Source organism: Phyllobates terribilis, unplaced genomic scaffold (genome assembly GCF_046119375.1).
Source record: "Phyllobates terribilis strain yellow unplaced genomic scaffold, ASM4611937v1 Scaffold_4449__1_contigs__length_60808, whole genome shotgun sequence".
Lineage (NCBI taxonomy): Eukaryota > Metazoa > Chordata > Amphibia > Anura > Dendrobatidae > Phyllobates > Phyllobates terribilis.
The window spans coordinates 33,821-54,051 of NW_027367200.1; the positions used below are offsets into that span (position 1 = coordinate 33,821).

The 20,231-nt window shown below is 40.8% G+C and overlaps 1 protein-coding gene across 1 annotated transcript; it reads right to left on the minus strand.

The window, feature by feature from the left end:
* Positions 1-12,411: 12,411 nt before the first annotated feature.
* On the minus strand, positions 12,412-15,694 carry LOC141249290 (uncharacterized). The gene is given in 6 exon segments (XM_073669577.1): positions 12,412-12,582; positions 13,412-13,513; positions 13,600-14,061; positions 15,204-15,244; positions 15,247-15,310; positions 15,509-15,694. Coding segments are annotated over 6 exon segments (1,026 nt in total).
* Between the last annotated feature and the right edge of the window lie 4,537 nt (positions 15,695-20,231).

Below are 20,231 nucleotides of genomic sequence, written 5' to 3' on the forward strand. Positions count from 1 at the left end.
CCCAGCACCCAAGCCCGTAATGATCGACGATGTGGTTGTGCCTTCCGTTGTTCCCGCTCGATCCCCACGCGTGCTCATTCTTGATGGGCGTATCGCCCCCGTTCCTTGCATCGTCGAAGGGTATAACATAAGGGTCTCGACTTCAACGGCCAAACCCCGCTACTTAGTAGATTACGCGACCGAGTTTCCTTTCCCTGCTGGGACGGTTTTGACTTTACCGATTAACAACGGGAAGATGCTCGACAACTACGGGCCTTACTTCCCCATTAGTCGCCATGCTCTGCTCACGGGCTTTCGACTACCACTCGCACCATTCATTCGAGACATTCTCGACGAGCTTCATCTTAGCCCGTCGCAAGTCCATCCTAACTTCTTGAGGCACATGACTGCCTTCCAGCTCAGATGCCAAGAGATCGGCTATGTCCCCTCCGCTCATCTCTTTCGCGTTCTGTATAAGCCTAACATCTATACTTGGGGCTCGTTACCTGTACTTGCATGTACAGTCCTGTCCAGTATAGGATGCCTGGTAACGAGACTGGGTGGACTCGTCGATGGATTTTGGTTAAACCTCCTCGGGCGCACAGGGTGAATCACCGCGTCCGTGTGTCTAGGGTCGCCGAATGGGAGACGATGTACTCGTCCGAACAGCTCCAAAAAGTTAGGGAGGATTTCTGTGCATTTCGCAAATTAAGTCCTAACCGATACAATGATATAGTGACTATTGACTTCCTGGCTCGGCGAGGGCTTAGCTTGATTCCTCCTCATAGTAGTAGGGGTTCTTTATACCAATGCTAACTCTTGTGCTTGTTACGCTTATGTACTTTCTGACTTGTTTTCTTGGTATTGCAGAGGAGTGCTTTGAATTTGTGAATATAGAGGATGATGAGGACCATGTGGTGCCTCCACACCACCAACAATCTCACATCATTCAAACTCAACCCAACGCCGAGGAGGCCCGTCTCCCACCGATAGAAGTCCTTCCTAAGGACGACATTCCCATCTCCGAGCATCTAAAGAAGAAACGAGCTCAGACTTCGAAGAACACCTCTCACGCTCGTAAGAAACGCATCGTCGAGGGGAGGGCAGCCGACCCATCGAGCTCAAGAGGGACGACCATGAGCCCTACCCCCTGAGTGTCGTCAAGGTCCCCTCGAGTAGAAGCTCTGGAGGCTTCCTACTGACCCTCGAGCTTTCCGACCAACTCCTCGGCCGGGTCATCCCAATTCCTTCGCCCCCTCCCATCATAAGGAACATGACCGAGGACGAGGCTGTTGTCGAGTCTCAGCTGGTGGCAGGGGTAACTTTCCTTGATCTTCTTGGTCTATGTCTTCCTTTGAAATTTTGCTAACAATCTTCTCCCTTTCAGGTTATCCACCTTGCCATGGCTGTCTTGGCAAAAAGTAACAACTGATCTCAGCGAGCATCGGCCGAGCTGAGGCAGAGTTATGGGGAGCTCGAAAGAACTGTCCAGGATCTAAGGACATCTGTGAACCGGGTCCAAGAAGAGGCGGACAAGGAGAAGGCAGCCCTGAGAGCTTCTCTAGAGGTCATGGAAAAGTGTGTCAAAGAATTGGACCTCGAGCTGGAACTGGAGGCCAAGGAGAGGAAAAAGGAGGCCGAGGGGAAGAAAAAGGTGGAAGGCGAGCTTGAACAGATGGTGAGAGACCAGGAAAAGTTGCTCGAGCAAGCCTGCCAGGAGGCTATCAAGCACTACGCCTCCGGTCATCGTGAAGGAGCTCGGCAACGCTACCTTGCGACATATCAAGTGAACACCTTCTGTGAGGTAGCCAAACGCCAGGCGGCCGAGCAAGGTCTCCCGGACTTCCAGATTGACAACTCGAGGTTGTATGGATTCCCTCTAATTCCTACCGAGTATGTACCACCCCCCTTGGAGCCTATGCGATGGATGATGATAGGACTCTTGAGGCGTGGAACGTGACTACCATCCCTCCGGTGAGTGATCCTGCTGAAGTTCATGAGAAGGAAATTCCGCAAGGTGGCCGAGCCTTTGCGAGAGTTGCTCGTGCGATGTAAGCTGCAGCGAAGACCTTGGCGGCTCCTCCTCACACCTCTCCAGTCCCAAAACAGTGACAAGGATGTTTAGACATATGCTTGCTCGATTGTAATTTAACTCTGGTTTTTGCCACGGAACGTTTGTGAACCCATGTATGATTGTTAACTTAATGTTTATTTTCTCTTATTTATTCTTGTCTTCCAAAACCTGGCCTGCCACCCCCTGCCTTTTCGACCATACATCGTATGCGAGGAAAGGTATTGCCCGAGGTTGTGGGTGTTAATAAGTAGATAAATGAGCGAAAATAAGACTGAACGTTGTATTGAATGAAATAGTGAGATAACATGACAAATTGCCACATGATAACGTGGTCAAGTGCGAGTCGACATAAAAGATGTTCGTAAGACAAGTACATTGCATAAAGTAAAGTGTGTTGCAGTATCATGTTCTCGGGCTACATCATTTTTATAAATATGCGCGCTAGCCCTGTAACCCTTTGATATTGCTTTCGAGTGCCTTGTGTTTGTGGAAACTGCTTTCACTATGCATTATGTTGTTGCCCCTTATATGAATAACTGTGACTGTTTCTGGGTTGTCGTGCCCCAAGTACGCAACCTTATATAGTAGTGGAGTCTGATCATCCCTGTGTTTCAAGGTATAAAAATGTGTTAATGCTCTTCGAGTCATGATCGGGAGATCGTCGAGTCATGCTCGGGAATAGCAAATAGATTAAGGTATGTACCTCGTACGTAACCGTGACTGGCTCGGGGTCGTCGTGCCCCAAAGACGCAGCCGTATATTGAATCTAGTCATCCCTGCAAGGCAGAGGGTAAAAAATGTATTAATGCTTCGTCGAGTCATGATCGGGAGAACATCGAGTCATGCTCGGGAATATCAAATAGATTGAGGGATGTACCTCGTAAGTAACCGTGAATGGCTCGGGGTCGTCGTGCCCCAAAGACGCAACAGTATATTGAATCTAATCATCCCTGCAAGACAGGGGTAAAAAATGTATTAATGCTTTGTCGAGTCATGATCGGGAGAACATCGAGTCATGCAATAGAAATAGATTGAGGGATGTACCTCGTAAGTAACTGTGACTGGCTCGGGGCCGTCGTGCCCCAAAGATGCAGCCGTATATGGTGTTTAGTATACTCATCCCTGTGTAAGGGGGTAAAATTGCGTTAATGATTGTCGAGGCATGCTCGGGATTAATGAACATCGAGTCATGCTCGGGTTTAATAAATAATTTTAAGGTGAGTACCTCGTAAGTTTCCGTGACTGGCTCGGGGTCGTCGAGCCCCAAGGACGCAGCCGAATGTTAGTTGCCATTGCTCTTATGTGGTCGAGTGAGTGTGGCTCTCTCCCTGGTACCATGTTAGTTGTCAAGGCCTCGACGAGCCTTAACTTACTGCCTCGCCTATTATGCGCGATTAATGTTATTCTGTGCCTAACATATATAAGGCGAATAGAGTATGTGCATCTACCCGAGTGCTGGAATATTAAATAGGTGTGAGTGAAATGGGAGTGTACCTTATTGGCGAGGCGTTTAGCTGTTAAGGATAGTGTTTGCGGAGTTGCATCACATTCCACGAGTTTGCGATGCGGTTCCCAGCACTATCCTTGAGTTTGTAAGCCCCTGGTGCTACCTCGGCCTCAACGATGTATGGCCATTCCCAATTGGGGTCGAGCTTACCCCCTTCCGTCTTTCGCATCACCAAATCTCCCTTTACGAACCCCCGAGGTTTCACCTTTTTGTTGTAGTACTTGGCTACAGTGGCCTTGTGGTTAGTCGCTCGTATGGTCTCTAGCTCACGCGTTTCTTCTCGAAGTTGCAACTCAAGCGCCATTTTCTCTATGTTCTCAATCTCGTCATACTGGATGACCCTATCTGTCGGGAAAAGATGCTCAACGGGGACCACCGCCTCGACTCCATACGCGAGAGAGAAAGGTGTCTCCCCTGTGGCTTTCTTGACAATTGTCCGATTTTCCCATAGCACTAGGGGCAACTGCTCGGCCCATAGCCATTGAGCACCATCTAGTCGCTTCTTCAAATCTGTAACAATGCTCTTATTCACTGCCTCGACTTGCCCATTGCAATGAGGGTGAGCCACCGAGGCAAACTTCAGCCTGATACCAAGATCCTTGCATCACTCGATGAGCTTTGGTGTATTGAACTGTGGCTCTCTATCCGTCACAATATCTTGCGGAAGTCCATACCGGCAGATGATGTTTTGCCACAAGAACTTTTGCACGGCTTGGACTGTCGTACGAGCTAAAGGTATCGCCTCGATCCACTTCGTGAAATAATCGATTGCGACAATGATGAATTCGAGTTGCCCTGGTGCTTTCGGTGTAAATGGGCCTAACAAGTCTAAGCCCCACATGGCGAAAGAGAAAGGCCCCGACATTACTTGCATCTCGACCCCTGGATGGTGACATGCCAGAGCGTGAGCGTGATAGGCTTTACACGATCGTGCGATGGCCATAGCGTCATCACGCATAGATAGCCAGAAATGCCCGTGGCATAGTGCCTTGAATACCAGGGATCGCCAACCCGCATGTGTCCCACACAACCCTGCATGCAGCTCGACCAACATTTTGTTGCCTTCTTCTTTCGACAAGCACCTCAGTTCCCGTGACATTATCCCTCATTTGTATAGTTCACCTTGGCAAGCAAAGAACCGCGAGGCCTTGGTCTGAAGGCGCTCCCGCTCTCGTGGATCCTCTGGAATGTTCGTTTGCGCAAGGTAGTAGAGTATTGGAGTCCTCCAGTCCTCGACGACGGGTTGATCAATGGCCATTAGCTCTAACTGCTCGGAGATAGATTTAACGGAGGCGGTATTAAACTAGATCGGCCGAGATTTCCCCACCTGCCGCACGTCGATTAACTGTTCCCTAGACACAAGTTTGGCTAGCCCATCAGCCTGTTCGTTCTCGTCGCGTGGGATCGCAGTAATGAGAAAATTCTTGAACATCCCACGCAAACGCGCCACATGCGCCTGGTATTGTGGTAGGGTGCGTGTTCGCGCCTTGTATACGCCCTGAACCTGCTGGACGACCACCTCGGAATCGCAAAAACACTCTATCTCCTCCACCTGCTCTTCGAGGGCGATCTCGAGCCCAATGACCATCGCCTCGTATTCTGCCTCGTTGTTTGTTGCCTCAAAATCGAGTGTTATCGCATGCTCGTATAGGTCCTCCTCGGGCGAGAACAGAGCTATGCCTGCTCCGCACCCATTATTGTTGACTGCGCCATCCATAAAAAGCCTCCACGGACTCGGCGATAAGCAAGAGGACCCTTCGCTGCCTCGGAAGCTGGTTTTGATGATGAAATCTGCTAATGCTTGGGCCTTAATAGACGGTCGAGGTTGATATTCAATGTCGAACTCGGAGAGCTCGACGACCCATTTCGTCATTCGGCCTGACAGGGTTGGTCGATAGAGTACAACTCGTAGCGGGAGGTCTGTGAGGACCTATATGGTGTGGGCGTGGAAATACGGCCTTAGCCGTCGTGCCGCCATGACAAGTGTGTAGACCGTTTTCTCGACTGGTGAGTAGCGGCCCTCTGTGGGTGAAAGAGCTTTGCTAACGAAATATATGGGCTTCTAATGCTCGCGGACAAGGACTGCACTGGCTGTCCTCGAGCTAGCTGCGAGATATACCTGTAACACTTCTCCGGGAACAGGCGACGAGAGGGTAGGAAGATTAGACAGGTGCTCTTTGAGACTTGTGAATGCCGCTTCGCACTCCTATGTCCACGCAAAGCTCTTTGGTTTCTTTAGTATATCGAAGAAAGGAAGGTTACGCTCGGCAAGCTTCGCGCAAAACCTCCCTAGATAATTCCCCGCTCCCATGAATCTCTGTACTTCGTGTACCGTTCGTGGTGGTTTCATGTCGAGCACTGCCTGAATCTTTGAAAGGTTCACCTGGATACCCCTCGAGTTGATCTGGAATCCCAAGAACTGCCCCTCGGTCACTCCAAACACACATTTTTCGGGATTGAGGCTCATCCCATACCGACGCAGCGTGCTAAATACTTCTTGGAGATCCCTCGGGTGATCCTCCTGGTGCCTACTCTTGACCACAATGTCGTCCACATAAGCCTCGATAGTCTTGCTGAGCTGCTCTCTGAACACCTTGTCGACGAGCCTCTGAAAAGTCACTCCCGCATTCTTGAGGCCGAAAGGCATAACTCTATAGCAAAAGGTCCCTCTGCCCAGCATCGGCGGGGTTCATTACAACTTGGTTGTACCCCGAATAAGCGTCGAGGAAGCTTAGCGCCTCATGCCCCACAGTATAATCGACGAGCTGATCGATTGAGGGGAGAGGGTAACTATCCTTCGGGCATGCTTTGTTCAGATCTGTGAAATCGACGCACATGTGCCACTTGCCAGTACCCTTCTTGGGGACCATCACCACGTTGGCCAGCCATGTTGAATACTGGATGGATTGCACGAATCTTGCTTTAAGCAGCTCGGCCGCTGCTACTTCGTTCTTTGGGCCTGCTTGCTTTCACTTCTTCTTCCTTTGGGGAGTAGCTTGGGGGTCGATGGCTAGGGAGTGAGTAATAATTTCTGGAGGTATCCCCTTCAGGTCTCGAGGAGACCAGGCAAAGACATCCCTCGAGGCCCCGAGCATAAGCTTTATCTCTGCCATTACCTTTGCGCGAAGGCCCTGGCCTACATACAGGTTTTTTCCGCCCTTGTCAAATGGTGATATGCACTGCCTACCCACATCGACGGCCTGTGAGAGGTCCTCGCTCCCCGAGCCTGACCTTCTCTCTTCTCGGGGGTCGAGGTCTGCTTCCTCCTCAGTTCTTAGTGACCCGGACAAGCAAAGGTGGTTTGTGTGAACTGGCTTCTTGTCGTTCTGCTCAGCCTGTATGTAGAATTTTCACTTTCCTCTTGGTTTCCCCTCACGATGCCTGTACCGCTCGCCGTTGGGAACTTCAGGCAAAAGTGGCTTATAGACACGACCGCCTCGAAACGCGTTAGGGAGTCTCGCCCAAGGATGGAGTTATATGAAGATGCCAAAGGGATGACTAGAAAGTCAATCGGGCAACTTCGTCGAGGGCCACCTTCATCCCCTAGTATCATGTCGATCGTTGCCACCCCCAGAGCCTTTATCGAGTCCCCAGTGAACCTGACGAGATTTGCTTTTGTTGGGCGAAGGCGTGAGGCATCCAACCCTAGTCTTTGATAGGCGTCCCAATAGATGATGTCTGCCGCGCTCCCAGTGTCCACCATCACCCTCTTGACGACCTTTGTCCCTAATTGGATGTGGGCGATGAGAGGGTCGGTCCTCTTGTTGACCCACTCGACGACGTCCGAATCTGTGAAGCTCAACTGGTATGGGTTTTGGGTCGATTCAGTAATAAGTAGTATCGGCTTTCCCGAGGGAAGAGGGGCGTTGTTGGCCCGCCTCAGATCTCGTCGACTAAGAGATCGGGGTTCGTGGCAGCCAGTTATTATTCCCACAAAGCCATCCGGCTGAGGGAATTGTGGTGGTGGGGGGACAGGTGGTGGTAGTTGGTTAGCCTGTCTTCCTTCTGCTCGTCGAGCGGCCATGACGCGTCTGTCCTCCTTAGCGCCTCGTTATACAGGGTTCGACACTCAGCGGTCGTGTGGGTTCGAGTGCGATGTTTTTCACACCACACTAGTCACTGCGGCCTTGCTTGTCGCCCGCGGACTGGTCCTCTTTGCACTGTTGCCACCATTGCTTGTACCGGGAACTGGGTCTGATTTTGGTGGCCCTGGGCTTGGAGGGCCGAGACCCTTGGGTGCTGGTCCGCCTGACGTTTGGGCCCCCATGGTGCATTGCCCTTTTGAGCACCACCATGTGTATGCCCTTGCTTCTTCGAGGGCTCGGCCCCATTGTTCCGGCCCGTTATTTTATCGGACTCAATCTGCCCGTACGCCTTTTGGGGCATGCGATCGTAACTGAGATACATGTCCCTGTCGTTGATCTTTCGACCAAGCCTGTCCTTGAAATCAGAGTCGTCGAGGAGACCCCCGAAGAAAGCTTGTCGAGCACCATCCTCGGTGAAATCATGGGCCTCAAGCGCTATAGTGGTGAACCTCTTCACGTAGTTCTCTAAACTCTCGCCCACCTTCTGCTTGACGCCCTGTGTTTGTAGCATTGTCACCTTGCGCTTCTTAGAGGCGCTAAAATGGGTTACGAAACGCTCCTCCAGGTCGTGGAAGTTTTGGATTATCCGTTTCGGCAGAGACAAGATCCATGAGAGTGCGGTTCCAGACAGAGTGTTCGGGAATCCCTTACACATGGTGGTGGCGTCAGCATTGCACGCCAGCATGGCGTACCTGTACCGGTTGATATGGTCTCGAGGGTCTTCACGACCAGAGTACTCCTTCGAGGTTGGGTATTTGAAGTTGTCGCACACGGGGGTGTGGATAATATGATCTGTGAAGATGGTTGCCCCCCGTGAGGTTGATCCTTGGCTGAAATGGTGGTCATGGTTAGGAGCAGGAAATGGGTTATACGGGGCTGGTGGGCGAGGCCCCATATGTTGCTCATGGCTATAATGTTCAGGTTCATAGCTGGTGTACGGGTGCGGGTTTAGGTGATGCTCGACGACATTTTGGACATAGACAGGTGGTAAGGGGTGTTCATGTTGTCTCTGCTCGTGCAACATGGATGGTATATAAGGCTCATGAGCTCAGGAGGGCGGACACCGAGGTTCAAAAGGTTGCGCGGCCGGACGCAGGTTGGTTGTTTGTGGGGCCTGGGGTACGTGAGGGTGCACGAGCTGATCGTCGGGGTACATAGGGGGAGCTGAGTGACGACCCTGGCCACGCGATCAAGCATTGCGATGAGGTTCAGGGTCTAGGCGGGTGAGCTCGCGTTCTCTTGTGACCCGTGACTCCTCGTTCAGCCTGGCCAGTGCCATCTCATCATGCTGACGCTGCCGTCCCTCTTCCTCTAGCCGCAGGCGCTGCTCGAGCACCTCGTGTTGTCGTTTAGTCACTTGGAAACGTCTGAATTCATGGAACTCGGCCATGTCAGTGGTGATAGCGACATTGCGACTCCGCTGAGTGGTGGCCTCCGCAGATGCGTTACCCAGTCGTGAGCCAGCCTCTCGACGCCTCTCAGGGGCGCTGTTGTTGCGGCGTCTACTTTGTGTTGTGTTCTGGCTAGCCATTCGATACTCTGTGTTTGCTTAGTTGTGTGAGAGGTTCTCCACGATCGGCGTCAGTGTTGAAGCCCAAGTTCCTTGTAGAGTCAACACGTCTCGGCGAGAGGCTTAGATTCACTCTTGACTTCCTTAGCCGAGGGTAAAGACGGTCCCAAGCTTCCAGAGTCCGAAGTGCTCGTCGATCTGTCTGTACAAGTCCTTGACGATGTAGGGGGGGGGGCTTCCTCTAGATTTGGCTCTCCGACGCTCAAGTCAGTAGCGGCTCAATAGAGGGGTAGGTGTTACGATTAGTGCTCGGGTATGGTAGGACAACGGAGTACTTTTGGCTCTGAATTTCGGCAGAGTTTTAGTACGTGTGAGAAAGTGATCCCTCCTCCGTGTACTATACCTTTGTATTTATAGGAAAAGCTATTTGGGTCGCCATTTAATGGGCCTTTTTTTCCCTTTTCTCTTATTTCGGGCCATAAATCTATTAAAAATAAACCAGACTGCGGGACCCGCCCAAATATTGATAATAATATATTACTTATTTGACTTTGGTTTTTATCTACTGAAAAATATTCGCATTAAATAAAATATAGATACATATATATTGATCTCTCAAACCTGTTTTAGCGAAGTATATGGGATAGATTCTTATTGTGGTTCTCATAATAAGTTAGATACTTTAATGTTTTTTCTTGACCTAGTGCAACATTTTCATGAATTGACCTCTTTCTAAAGTATAATTAAATTGAGGCACTAAATCCGTATATTGTCGTACATGTTATATCTCTTAAGAAAAAGGGATTTTATTATTTATTACTCATAGAGTTATGAATAAGACATCAAATATAGAAATTTATTTAATTAAAAGTTTATAAAATTATTATATTTTATTTATTTGTGATACTTTAAGTATATAATTCTTCATAAACAATTTAATGATTTATTATGTCTGGATATTGATAAAAGTGTTAAGAAATTAAATTCGAGGGTGAAAATAATAATCCCATCAAAATAAAAAAAAAGTGTTTTTAATCTTTTTTGTTGAGACGATAAATAGTAAACTTCGTACAAAAAGAGAGAAAACATGTATTGTCTCCATCTTGATTCCTAAAAATTTCTATATACCTTTCCAAGTTAATTCAAAAGCATCTTATATCTTGCTCAGTATTCGATTCTGCCTCCTTTATTTTTTTTTTTTTTCTAAAGTTCGATTCTCCTTTATGCTGTGACGAGCTATCGTGTTTGGTTTGTCGGGTAAAATGGAAACAATAGAATAATCTGATCTTATATTGTTGGTTTTGTAAATTTAGATTCGTCTGACAATATTAGATAAATTTTATTTTTCATTTAGACGAAAGATGGTAGGTGAATTAAAAGGTAAATTTATGTAGATAAATTTTCTAATTAATTTTCAATATTGAGGATGAATTTTTTTATTCATTTCATGAAAACTTAATAAGATAGATGAATTGAGCTTTTAAATTCATGTAGATGAATTTTGGGGATAAAATGGTTATTTCACAAGGACCATCTTTTTATTTAATTTTAAATACATTCATTTAGATGGATGTAGATTGTCGAATGGAGCTTACTGCAATATCAATGTATCATATATCAATGTAGTTAAATCCCTAAATCTATGTTTCATAATCCTACCTTTACATTTGAGCTGACCGACAGTGTTCTACTACTGATATTTGATATGGGTGTAAGAATAAACAAAAATGATAAGAACGGCTAAATGTGGCTTTATTTGAAGGTTCAGTGGATTGTAGATTGATCATATTATACTGTTTTTTTAGCGGCATACATGATTGCTTTTGTTCTTCGGTTCATATTATAAATTTTTAATGGCTGTTTGATGCTTTTTGGTGGTCAAAAATAGGAACAATTTTGCTCAAAAGGATATATGTGGGGAACATAATCATTGATTTATTTTAGTTTTTGTTTTCTAATAATTAGACTTAATTTAAAACTTAGATACATGTAAGAATTATAATTTTATACAAATTGTTATATATCGTACTTATTTTTAAAATAATACTTGAACTCAACAAACAATAAATATTTAAAATATTTTATGTAATTTATATTTGTATGTATCTATATACTCAAAAAATCGGCATCACGTTGTAAATGATAGCTAGTACTATTTAATTCATATTTTGTAGCATATATGAACCCCTACAAGTATTTGAAATGTAGTTGAAAAACTGGTTTGTTGTGCAAAAAACTAAACACCACCCGTATAATAACATGTTGCGAAATCCGTTGATTTCCACACATCAAAATGTGTAATACTGGTAAAATACAAACATCAATTTTTAATTGTAGATATAATTTAAAAGGTGAAGTTTTTGCTGAAATTAGACACTATAATGCGAAATTTTGCAGCCGAACAATGGTATTGAAATAATGAATACAAAGTGTTAAACTATGGACATAGAATATAAATTTGTGAATCTACTAAAAGAACAGAAAGTGATGAAAAAGTGACACGGTAACAATTTAAAAATATCTCAAAATTTCTTTTCTTGTTTTTTTTTTGTATGTTCACACATTTATACTTTACAGTTTAACAGTTTGTATTAATTATTTGGATAATATTATTTTACTAGTAAGTTTTTTGAATTTAAGGTCTAATTTTAATAAAACATAATTCTAGAAAGATAAACATTGTACATCTATTCAAAATAAGAAATATGTTTTGGAAAGGTAAAGTTCGATTTATGCTTCTCTAAAAATCTGAATCCATATGTTGAAAAAGATGGTCTTTGAAATTCCCTTTCATACAACTCTTTTTTTTAATTCAAGGGTTACATTGTTATAGCAGTCACTTTCAACAGCGTGCCAATTTCTGTACTCTACCTTAATTGCTTGGGTAAGTATGGTGACCTCTTCTTCTCTTCTCAGCAATTGACCGTTGCAATTTTGTTGGTATTCTACAATGGAATTATCTGCAGCTGTTCTTATGCTTATCTACTTACTCCACATGACCACATACAATTCTACCCAAATCACACCAACTACTTAAACTTTTATACCTGTCGTTTAACATATAGCATCGCACTGCACATAAATTTGACAGAAATAATAAATAACCATATATTGGTACATGGTTCGGGTTTGTCTAGTTTCGCCTGAAAAAAACAAGATCTACCAGAATAATTCATAATTTATACAGAGTTCTAAAACTATATGTGATTATGATGATTACAACTATTACTATACATAGATGTGTCGACAGATTGAGTTACCGTTTTGAGAAAACCACCAAGATGAGCATAGACATTGAAACCATAACCTTGAAGCTTGAGCTCTCCCAGAAATTTTGTTTGTCTCCGCAATCACAAGCAACAGGAAATTGCTTTGTAGTCAGCTGATCTCTCAGTTCTTTTATTGCCTTATCTCGTCTCTCCCCCATCTAAAAGAATAACACATGGGTATTATTGAATGTAAGAGAAAGAGTTTATTGATAGAATTGTAGATTTATACAAAGTTGACAAACAACTTAAGAGATAATATCTCCTAGTGGGCGGAATGGTTATACTAAATATAGCTAAATAATTATAGATATATCTACAAGAATCTTCTAAATATATTAGTGTTATAAATTTGGAGGAAGTTTTTAAAATTTGACGACCTGTTATTCAAAACATGAACGTAGAGTATAAATTGTGAACAAAGAGCATGGATTTGTGAACTTATAAAAAAAATTATGAGAAAATGACACAGTCACAAATTCATATTCTGTGTTCATAATATAATACTCAGTGTTCATTATTTGGATTGCAAGGTTCAGCTGCGAAATTTAACATTTTAAGTAGACCTGCTCAAAGGTAGTAGGCCCGCCGGCCCAGCCTAAAATATGAGCGGGTTTGAATACAAGATTTTGCCCATCTGGGGAGAACAGGGCCCGCCCATATAAATACGGGAGTATGGGTTCTGAAATTGTCCCGTTGGGCCCACCCAGCCCGTCCATATGCATGGAGAATGGAATAAGTTAACCTAATTTTCCTACTCCCGGGTGGTTTAGGCTTTTGAATCAATTACTTGATTTTAGTTATTTGACGGTTTTATTGCAGGTACCACGAAACTATATAGACTTTGAGTTTGATTTTCAAAGGTTTGATAATAGTGGGCGGGTATGGACACAAAAAACTAAAATCAAGTAAGTGTTGATTTAAGGTCTGATTTGAGCAAACCTAATTCTATTAATTTGATTACTGTTTTGAAATGGTGAAAATGATTACCCTTGCAAGCTTTCTGGTCTGAGACCGAGATTCCTGGAGGCAAAACTCCAGCTTCAACACTCTTTTCTTAAGCTCCTGATCTGCCTTCTTGTGTTTCTCAAGCTACATGATAAAAGAACCATACTAATTGTTGATTTGATCAAATTAAAGAAAGCAATGAAAGCAGTAGTAACCACTTGTTTATATACCTGAGATTCCAACTCCATTGTTTTGAATCTCCAGTGAGCAGACAGAATCTTTATCTCATCTCTGAGTCGGCTAATCTCCTCATCTTTGGCAGTCAAAAGCCTATTCATCTTCTCAAGGTTCTTTGGAGAAACTTCATCTAGTATTTTCATCAGCTCACACTCTTTGCTTGAACCGGCTTTGGCAATTGTTTGCATTATGTCATGCTCAACTCTAGCTACCTCATCTTTCAGTTGCTTCTGTGTAGATTCCCTTGCTTCTAGATTCTTCTGGAGATTGTTTAGCTGATCTTCCATTCTTTTGACACGGTCTTCTTGTTCTTTTAATGAGTTGTTCTTCATGTCAAGCTCTCTGAGAAGAGCTGTACATTGAAGTTGTGCTGATTCAGCTGAAGCAGTACTAGCCTCTGCTGTTGCTTGTGTAAGTGTAAGTTGAGATCTGAGGTTATCCAACTCCACCAGGTACTGAAACATAATGAAAATAATGTGTTTTTAGTAGATGACCAGGCCCGAAACTTGACTAAAACTGGTGAAAAAATGACGAATCAGAATTGGTCAAGCTCAAAAGAGTACAAGAAACATCATACTAGTTCTCACTTTCCTGTACAAGGAATGAATCAAAAGATAACAAACAGAAATCAAGTATATAAGAAGTAGAGGGTCCAAAATAATCACACTTTTCTCTCACATTCATTATATCTCTAGATCTTTCATGTCCCACTTGAAATCTTTAAAGCACTTAGACCCTATCACATGTTTAGTATAAAGATGGAATTGGAATGTGGAGTTCATTTAAAGTAACACAAGCTTTTAAAGGATGTGCATCCTTTGATCTGAACTATGCCAGATTCCCAAAATTGACATATACTTTATATGGAGGTTTTAATACTAACATGAGACTCGTTGGCAGCTATATTCCTGCGGCAATCAAATATATTTATGGAGTAATTATCAACATATTTTTCCATTCACATTTTAATACATCACGGTGGTCATAAATGGTTACCACCTATAGTATTGGACTGGTATTCAAGCTTCCATACTAAGTATTGCTAAGCTTTAATTATAGATCATCACTAGCTAACCATATCCTTAAATGTTTGTTGGTTTGTCATAATCTATATTATCCCAGTTTGAGGTAGTGCAACGATGAGAGGCTTCCAAAAATGGCGAGAGCGGGAAAACATGAACTCAAAAAATTCTATGCATAGAAAGGCTCAAATCTTGTTTCTTTTCAAATTTTGAATATCCTGGGAAACAGGGATAGATCATTTAATATTTTAAGCTAGTATAAACAAAGCATATAAAGCACTACAGTAGCATGGGGGCTTGGAACTCAACCTGTCTGCACCAAAAAACAAAGAATAAAAGCCAAAAAGGTACCTAGCCAATATGCTTGTGCATATACTGTACATGTGGACCAAACCACCTTAACAAGAGAAAACCACACATCAAGACAGATTATACACTAATTGAACAACTCAAAAACCATAATCGCTATTCTAATCTCTCAGAAATTATTGAAAACTAAACTTTAACAAATTATACTAAACAAATAAGAGTTAAGAAAACGCACAATCAAGGACCTTAAAGAGTGGGACCTTTACCTTTTGAGCATTTGATGTTGATGCTTGCAATTGTCCATTTTCTCCTCCAAGCAGCTTTGCAAATTACCAATCTCATCTGCCAAGTTCTTAGCCTTGGCTTCTGCTTCCTGTTAAACACCCATCAAATTCCAAACTTAGTTCACCCAGTACGAAATTTTGAAGATCAAGGGACCCACAGTTTCAAAGGGACAATAGAGAAGAAGGACAGAAAATAATTGCAAATTATACAATTCAAACTTTCAAACTACAAACACAATTCCAAAAATAGGGTGGTACTTCAAACATGAGCCAGATCTCTTACTAACCTGCCTAGTTAGGGTTTCTTTAACATATGTCTGCTCCTGCAAAGCAAGGCGGCTTCGAACCTCCTTCAACTCGGCTGCCAAAGACACCACGTTCCTCCTGAAACTTTGCTTCTTTTCGCTCAGATCCTTCAGCAGAGGATCAACTTCGCTTGTCGATGGCAACCTATCTGCGCTCGGTGTAACCATTACTCTTCTAAAGTGATCACCAACTCTTCTTAATCTAACAGGAAAAACAGTTTTTCATCCAACGATCAAAGACCAGTGAATTTGGTTGATAAACTGTATGGAGAGTCTGAATCTGATTTGGAGAGGATATTTTGAAGAGACAATCGCGGAGTGTAGAAACTCATTCAATCAACAATTGCATGTGACTGCAGGTAGATGCGGGCATTTAATATTGACAAAATCTGCAAGTCAATATTCAATTTAAAAATGAGCTTACTCTAAATTACAGCAAGTAGATAAAGTTTTGAATTATGTTCAAGGATCATACGCAAATTCCAAAGGTTTACAAGATCTAACCAGAAAACAAATTCGAAAATCGAAAAAGAAAAGACTGATCTATCTAATTAACTTAAGAAGTTCAAAAAGGAACGGCTTATTCCGTGCGAGCATTTAATGTAAAAGAAGTTGTCCTTCTCAAAGCTGAAAGGAACTATCGAGACAACAACGAAAAAATAACTCGCAAACTTACAAAGCAGCTGAAACTGATGATCTTCATGATTTCGCCATGGAAGAAGCTCGAACTAAATTCAGGAGCTACAGTCACAAACAGAGATCCGACATGACTAATTACTAAGATCTAGAGAGGTGTAAGAGATGAATACGAAAAGACGAAGAAGGCGGAAGAAATTAATTGAAGAAAAGGGGCCAGTTGTGATGTAGTTGCCAGTAGGTACGGGCACCTCCGTAGCTGTGTATTGCGGTTCGGGTTTCAGGGCAAAGACAAAACCCGAAGCGAAAGTGAACCGGGTCGACCTTCCGTAGCGCGGCAAATACAAATTTTGGATGCCAATTGGACGGTGAGTGGTTTCTGGATCGTCCACGTGGAGGTTGGATATTTGGGCCCCACACCTGTTTTGAGTGTTTACTTTCTGTTTGTCTTACTTATGAGTGTACGAGTTTTGGGTTTTATAGTAATAGAGTCGAGGACTATAGTTTTGCTCCATTCTCGATCATTTAACTAATATTATTCCCCCCGTCTCTTAATTATTTTTTCATTTGTCATTTCTGTTATTCTAAAATTATCTTTTCACATTCAATTTATAGAAATTAATTTTCAACCTCTTTTCCAATTTCCAACACACGTTCACTTTATCCAATACAAATTCTCTGCTCTCAACACTACTTTATATTCATTCAATATCCAATTAAAACTCCTTCTCTCTATCTCTTTCCTCCACATTTATTATTCTTCACTTTTCTCTTAAATTCGTGATTTTGGTCAAACGGAAAAAAAATTAAGGGACGGAGAGAGTAGTATATATTTCCTCCGTTTCCAATTGTTTTTCCTAGTTTTTTTATGACAATATTTATCGGTTAAGGAAATCTTACTAATATCTCTCAATATGTAAGTAAGAACATAATCGTGAGTGGTCTTGTTTGATTTATTCTTAATAAATTCTTTAAAAATATTAAAATTTTAAAATTTTTGGGTTAATATATTTAGATATATATACGATAGAAAATACGCATCGACGAATGTAAAAAAGGAAACAGAAAGTAGAAAAAGGGACAGAAAAAGTAGTTCACATGATAATATAGGTTAAAGAAATAAGATATTTGGTAAAAAAAAATGAAAGGAATATTTGGTAAATTATACTCCCTCCGTCCCTATTTAAAGATCCGTTTGGTATTTTCTAGAAAATTTAAGGAATTGTGAAGAAGAAATTAAATAGGAGAGAGAAAAGTGAAAATTGTAATGATTAGAGGAGAGAGATAGAGAGAAGAAAAAAAAGGGGTAATTTAATGAAGAGAGATGGTGTGTAAAAGTGTGTTGGGATATGTAAAAGTGTATTGAAATGTAAATTTTGGGTTTAAAAAAATTCTAAAAATGACAAATAGGACTTATATTATAGGACGTCGGATTAGGAAAGTGAGATCTTTATAAAGGGATTCAGGGAATAGTTATAAGGAGTTAGTTGAGTCGTAGTATTATTTATTGTCCGAGTTTGTTGAGTAATCAGTAATGTATTGAATATTCTTTGGGAATTGTACTTGTCCAAATACGTTGAAAGATTTAATGGGGTAAGAAATATTTATGGATTTAGGGTCTGTTTACCTAATGCACGTTTTTAATTATAATGAGATTTTTTAAAATAAATGTTTTTTAAATCTTGATTTCGTGTTAAAAAGTAGAAGAAAGTTATTGAAATTAAAATGACATATAATGTATTTTAGCCAACCGGTATTTTTCTAAAAAATTCACTATAATTAAAAATATCATTATAACGTACTTAAACGAACAAAGCCCTTCATAAAATAGATTTATTCTCCCAATTCCTTTTTCTGGTTTTGCAGTCATAAAAGTAATTTAGAGCAATGAACAATATATTATCCTTTTCACTATCAATTAAATTTATGTATATAGGAAGAAAAAAATACAAAACTGGAGGTTCTTTCATCCACGTCAAAAAAATAACAAGTCGTAGGCCCTTTTATACATATCAAAAAATACAAGTCGGTTACACTCAACACATAAACTTGTATTTGATTTTATATGCATTGTAAGCTGAACTTGAATGCATTTTAAAAAAAAATAAGAATGCATTTTCAACACATTTGAATGCAATTTGAATGCACTTTTGATACATAAGCATGCACCTTTAACACATGCACTTCCAACGCGTAAGCATGCATTTTCATCACATAAACATGCACTTTTAATGATCAACCGCTAGAGCACCTCACCGACTGTTGAACCACCGTCGCCGCCCAATGGGACCACTGCCGAATTGTCGCAACCGTCACTAAACCGCCACCTAACTAATGTACCAATGTATCCAGAGAGTAATGCTTACATGTTGAAAGTACATTCATTAAAGTGCATGCTTACGTATTGAAAGTATATGCTAATGTGTTAAAAGTGTATGATTGCTTGTGTGTTGAAAGTTCTTGTATTATATATAAAGAGTGCATGTTTACGTGTTGAAAGTGCATGTGTTAAAGGTGCATGCTTATGTATCAAAAGTACATGCATATGTGTTGAAAATGCAGCTTTTTGTTTAAAGCATTCAATTTCAACTTACAATGCGTATAAAATCAAATGCAAGTTTATGTGGTGAATGTGCATTATGTGCGTGGGTATGTAGTAAAAGTGCATGCGAACTATACAGACATAAAAGGGCATCTTGCTTACATTCTTTTCGACATGCATAAAAGGGGCCCATCGACATGCACAAAACGGCTCCCAACTTGTATGTTTTTTCAACATGCATAAAAGGTCATTTGACTTACATGTTTTGGAGCTAATCTAACAGTCTAAGATTTTGTCTCATTTTACACCATAAGCACGCTTGTACCAAAACTACATCCAAATTATAAAAGCTTTGTAGTTGAATCTTGTTATCTAAATAATGAATGAAATGTGATGTTGGGACAAATTTAATAAATACTCATTTTTTCATTCTTTTGGAGATTAATTCATATACACAATTTAATATTTTATTTGTGACTAGTTGATCACCTGTGCCAGGCACGGGGTTTGATTAATCAATTGATAAAAATAATATTAAATATAATTTGTATCAAATTATGTTGAAATTATATTATCAATTATATTTTTGTATTAATAGCCATTCATGAAAATAAATAAATAAATAGTTGAATGATATGTATCTGATTTGTAATTTGTGTAATGATAAATATTAATTTATAGCTAGGTATATGTTTCAAATTTGTTATTTAATTGATAAAAAACTATATATGTGGATTCTAAAGTTAGATCTTAAATTACAATATCAACATATCTTGCAAATTAAAAATTTAAAAATTAAAAATAAACATCAAAGATGTATATCCCTAAACATGAAAAAAAATCAATCTTAAAAATATGTGATCTTAAAAATAATGAAATAAGTATAAAATCTATCTTAAAATAGAAATGAAAATTATAAGTAACAATAATTTATGTAAAAATACTCATTATTCAATTTAATATAACATAAAAAATAAATTGTGAAATACATATTGCATTGTTTTATCTTTATAGAAAAAGATGTTGATATAATTACTTTATTTAGTATTTTTTTTGTACAAAATACATCACTCAATTTTGAATAACATAAAAATAAATCATAAGATACATATTGCATTGTTTTATCTTTAGTGATATATTTGTATGTAATATAGTACTAATTTGGGGAATAAAAAAATCTAAGTTTAGAAAAGAGATTGATTAATGTTTTAATTATTAAGTAAGTTTAGACGAATAATCCAAATATAATGATTAATTAAAATTAAATTATAAATACCTTATTAAGTTGTTCCTACAAATATGAGAATTAATTAAAAATAGTAATTTATAAAAATAGAATAATAGAACCAATAGGAAGAATATAGTTAACAGTAGATACAATTAGAAAATTACACTTAAGAAAACGTTGGCTAGAATAAAGGAGAGAGCTTCAAATAAGGTAGTTCTAATATAGAAATGATATAAATTATTGCATGTTTGATTCTTAGAGAAGAAATATAGTTCATATAATAAATATTATATGTTAAA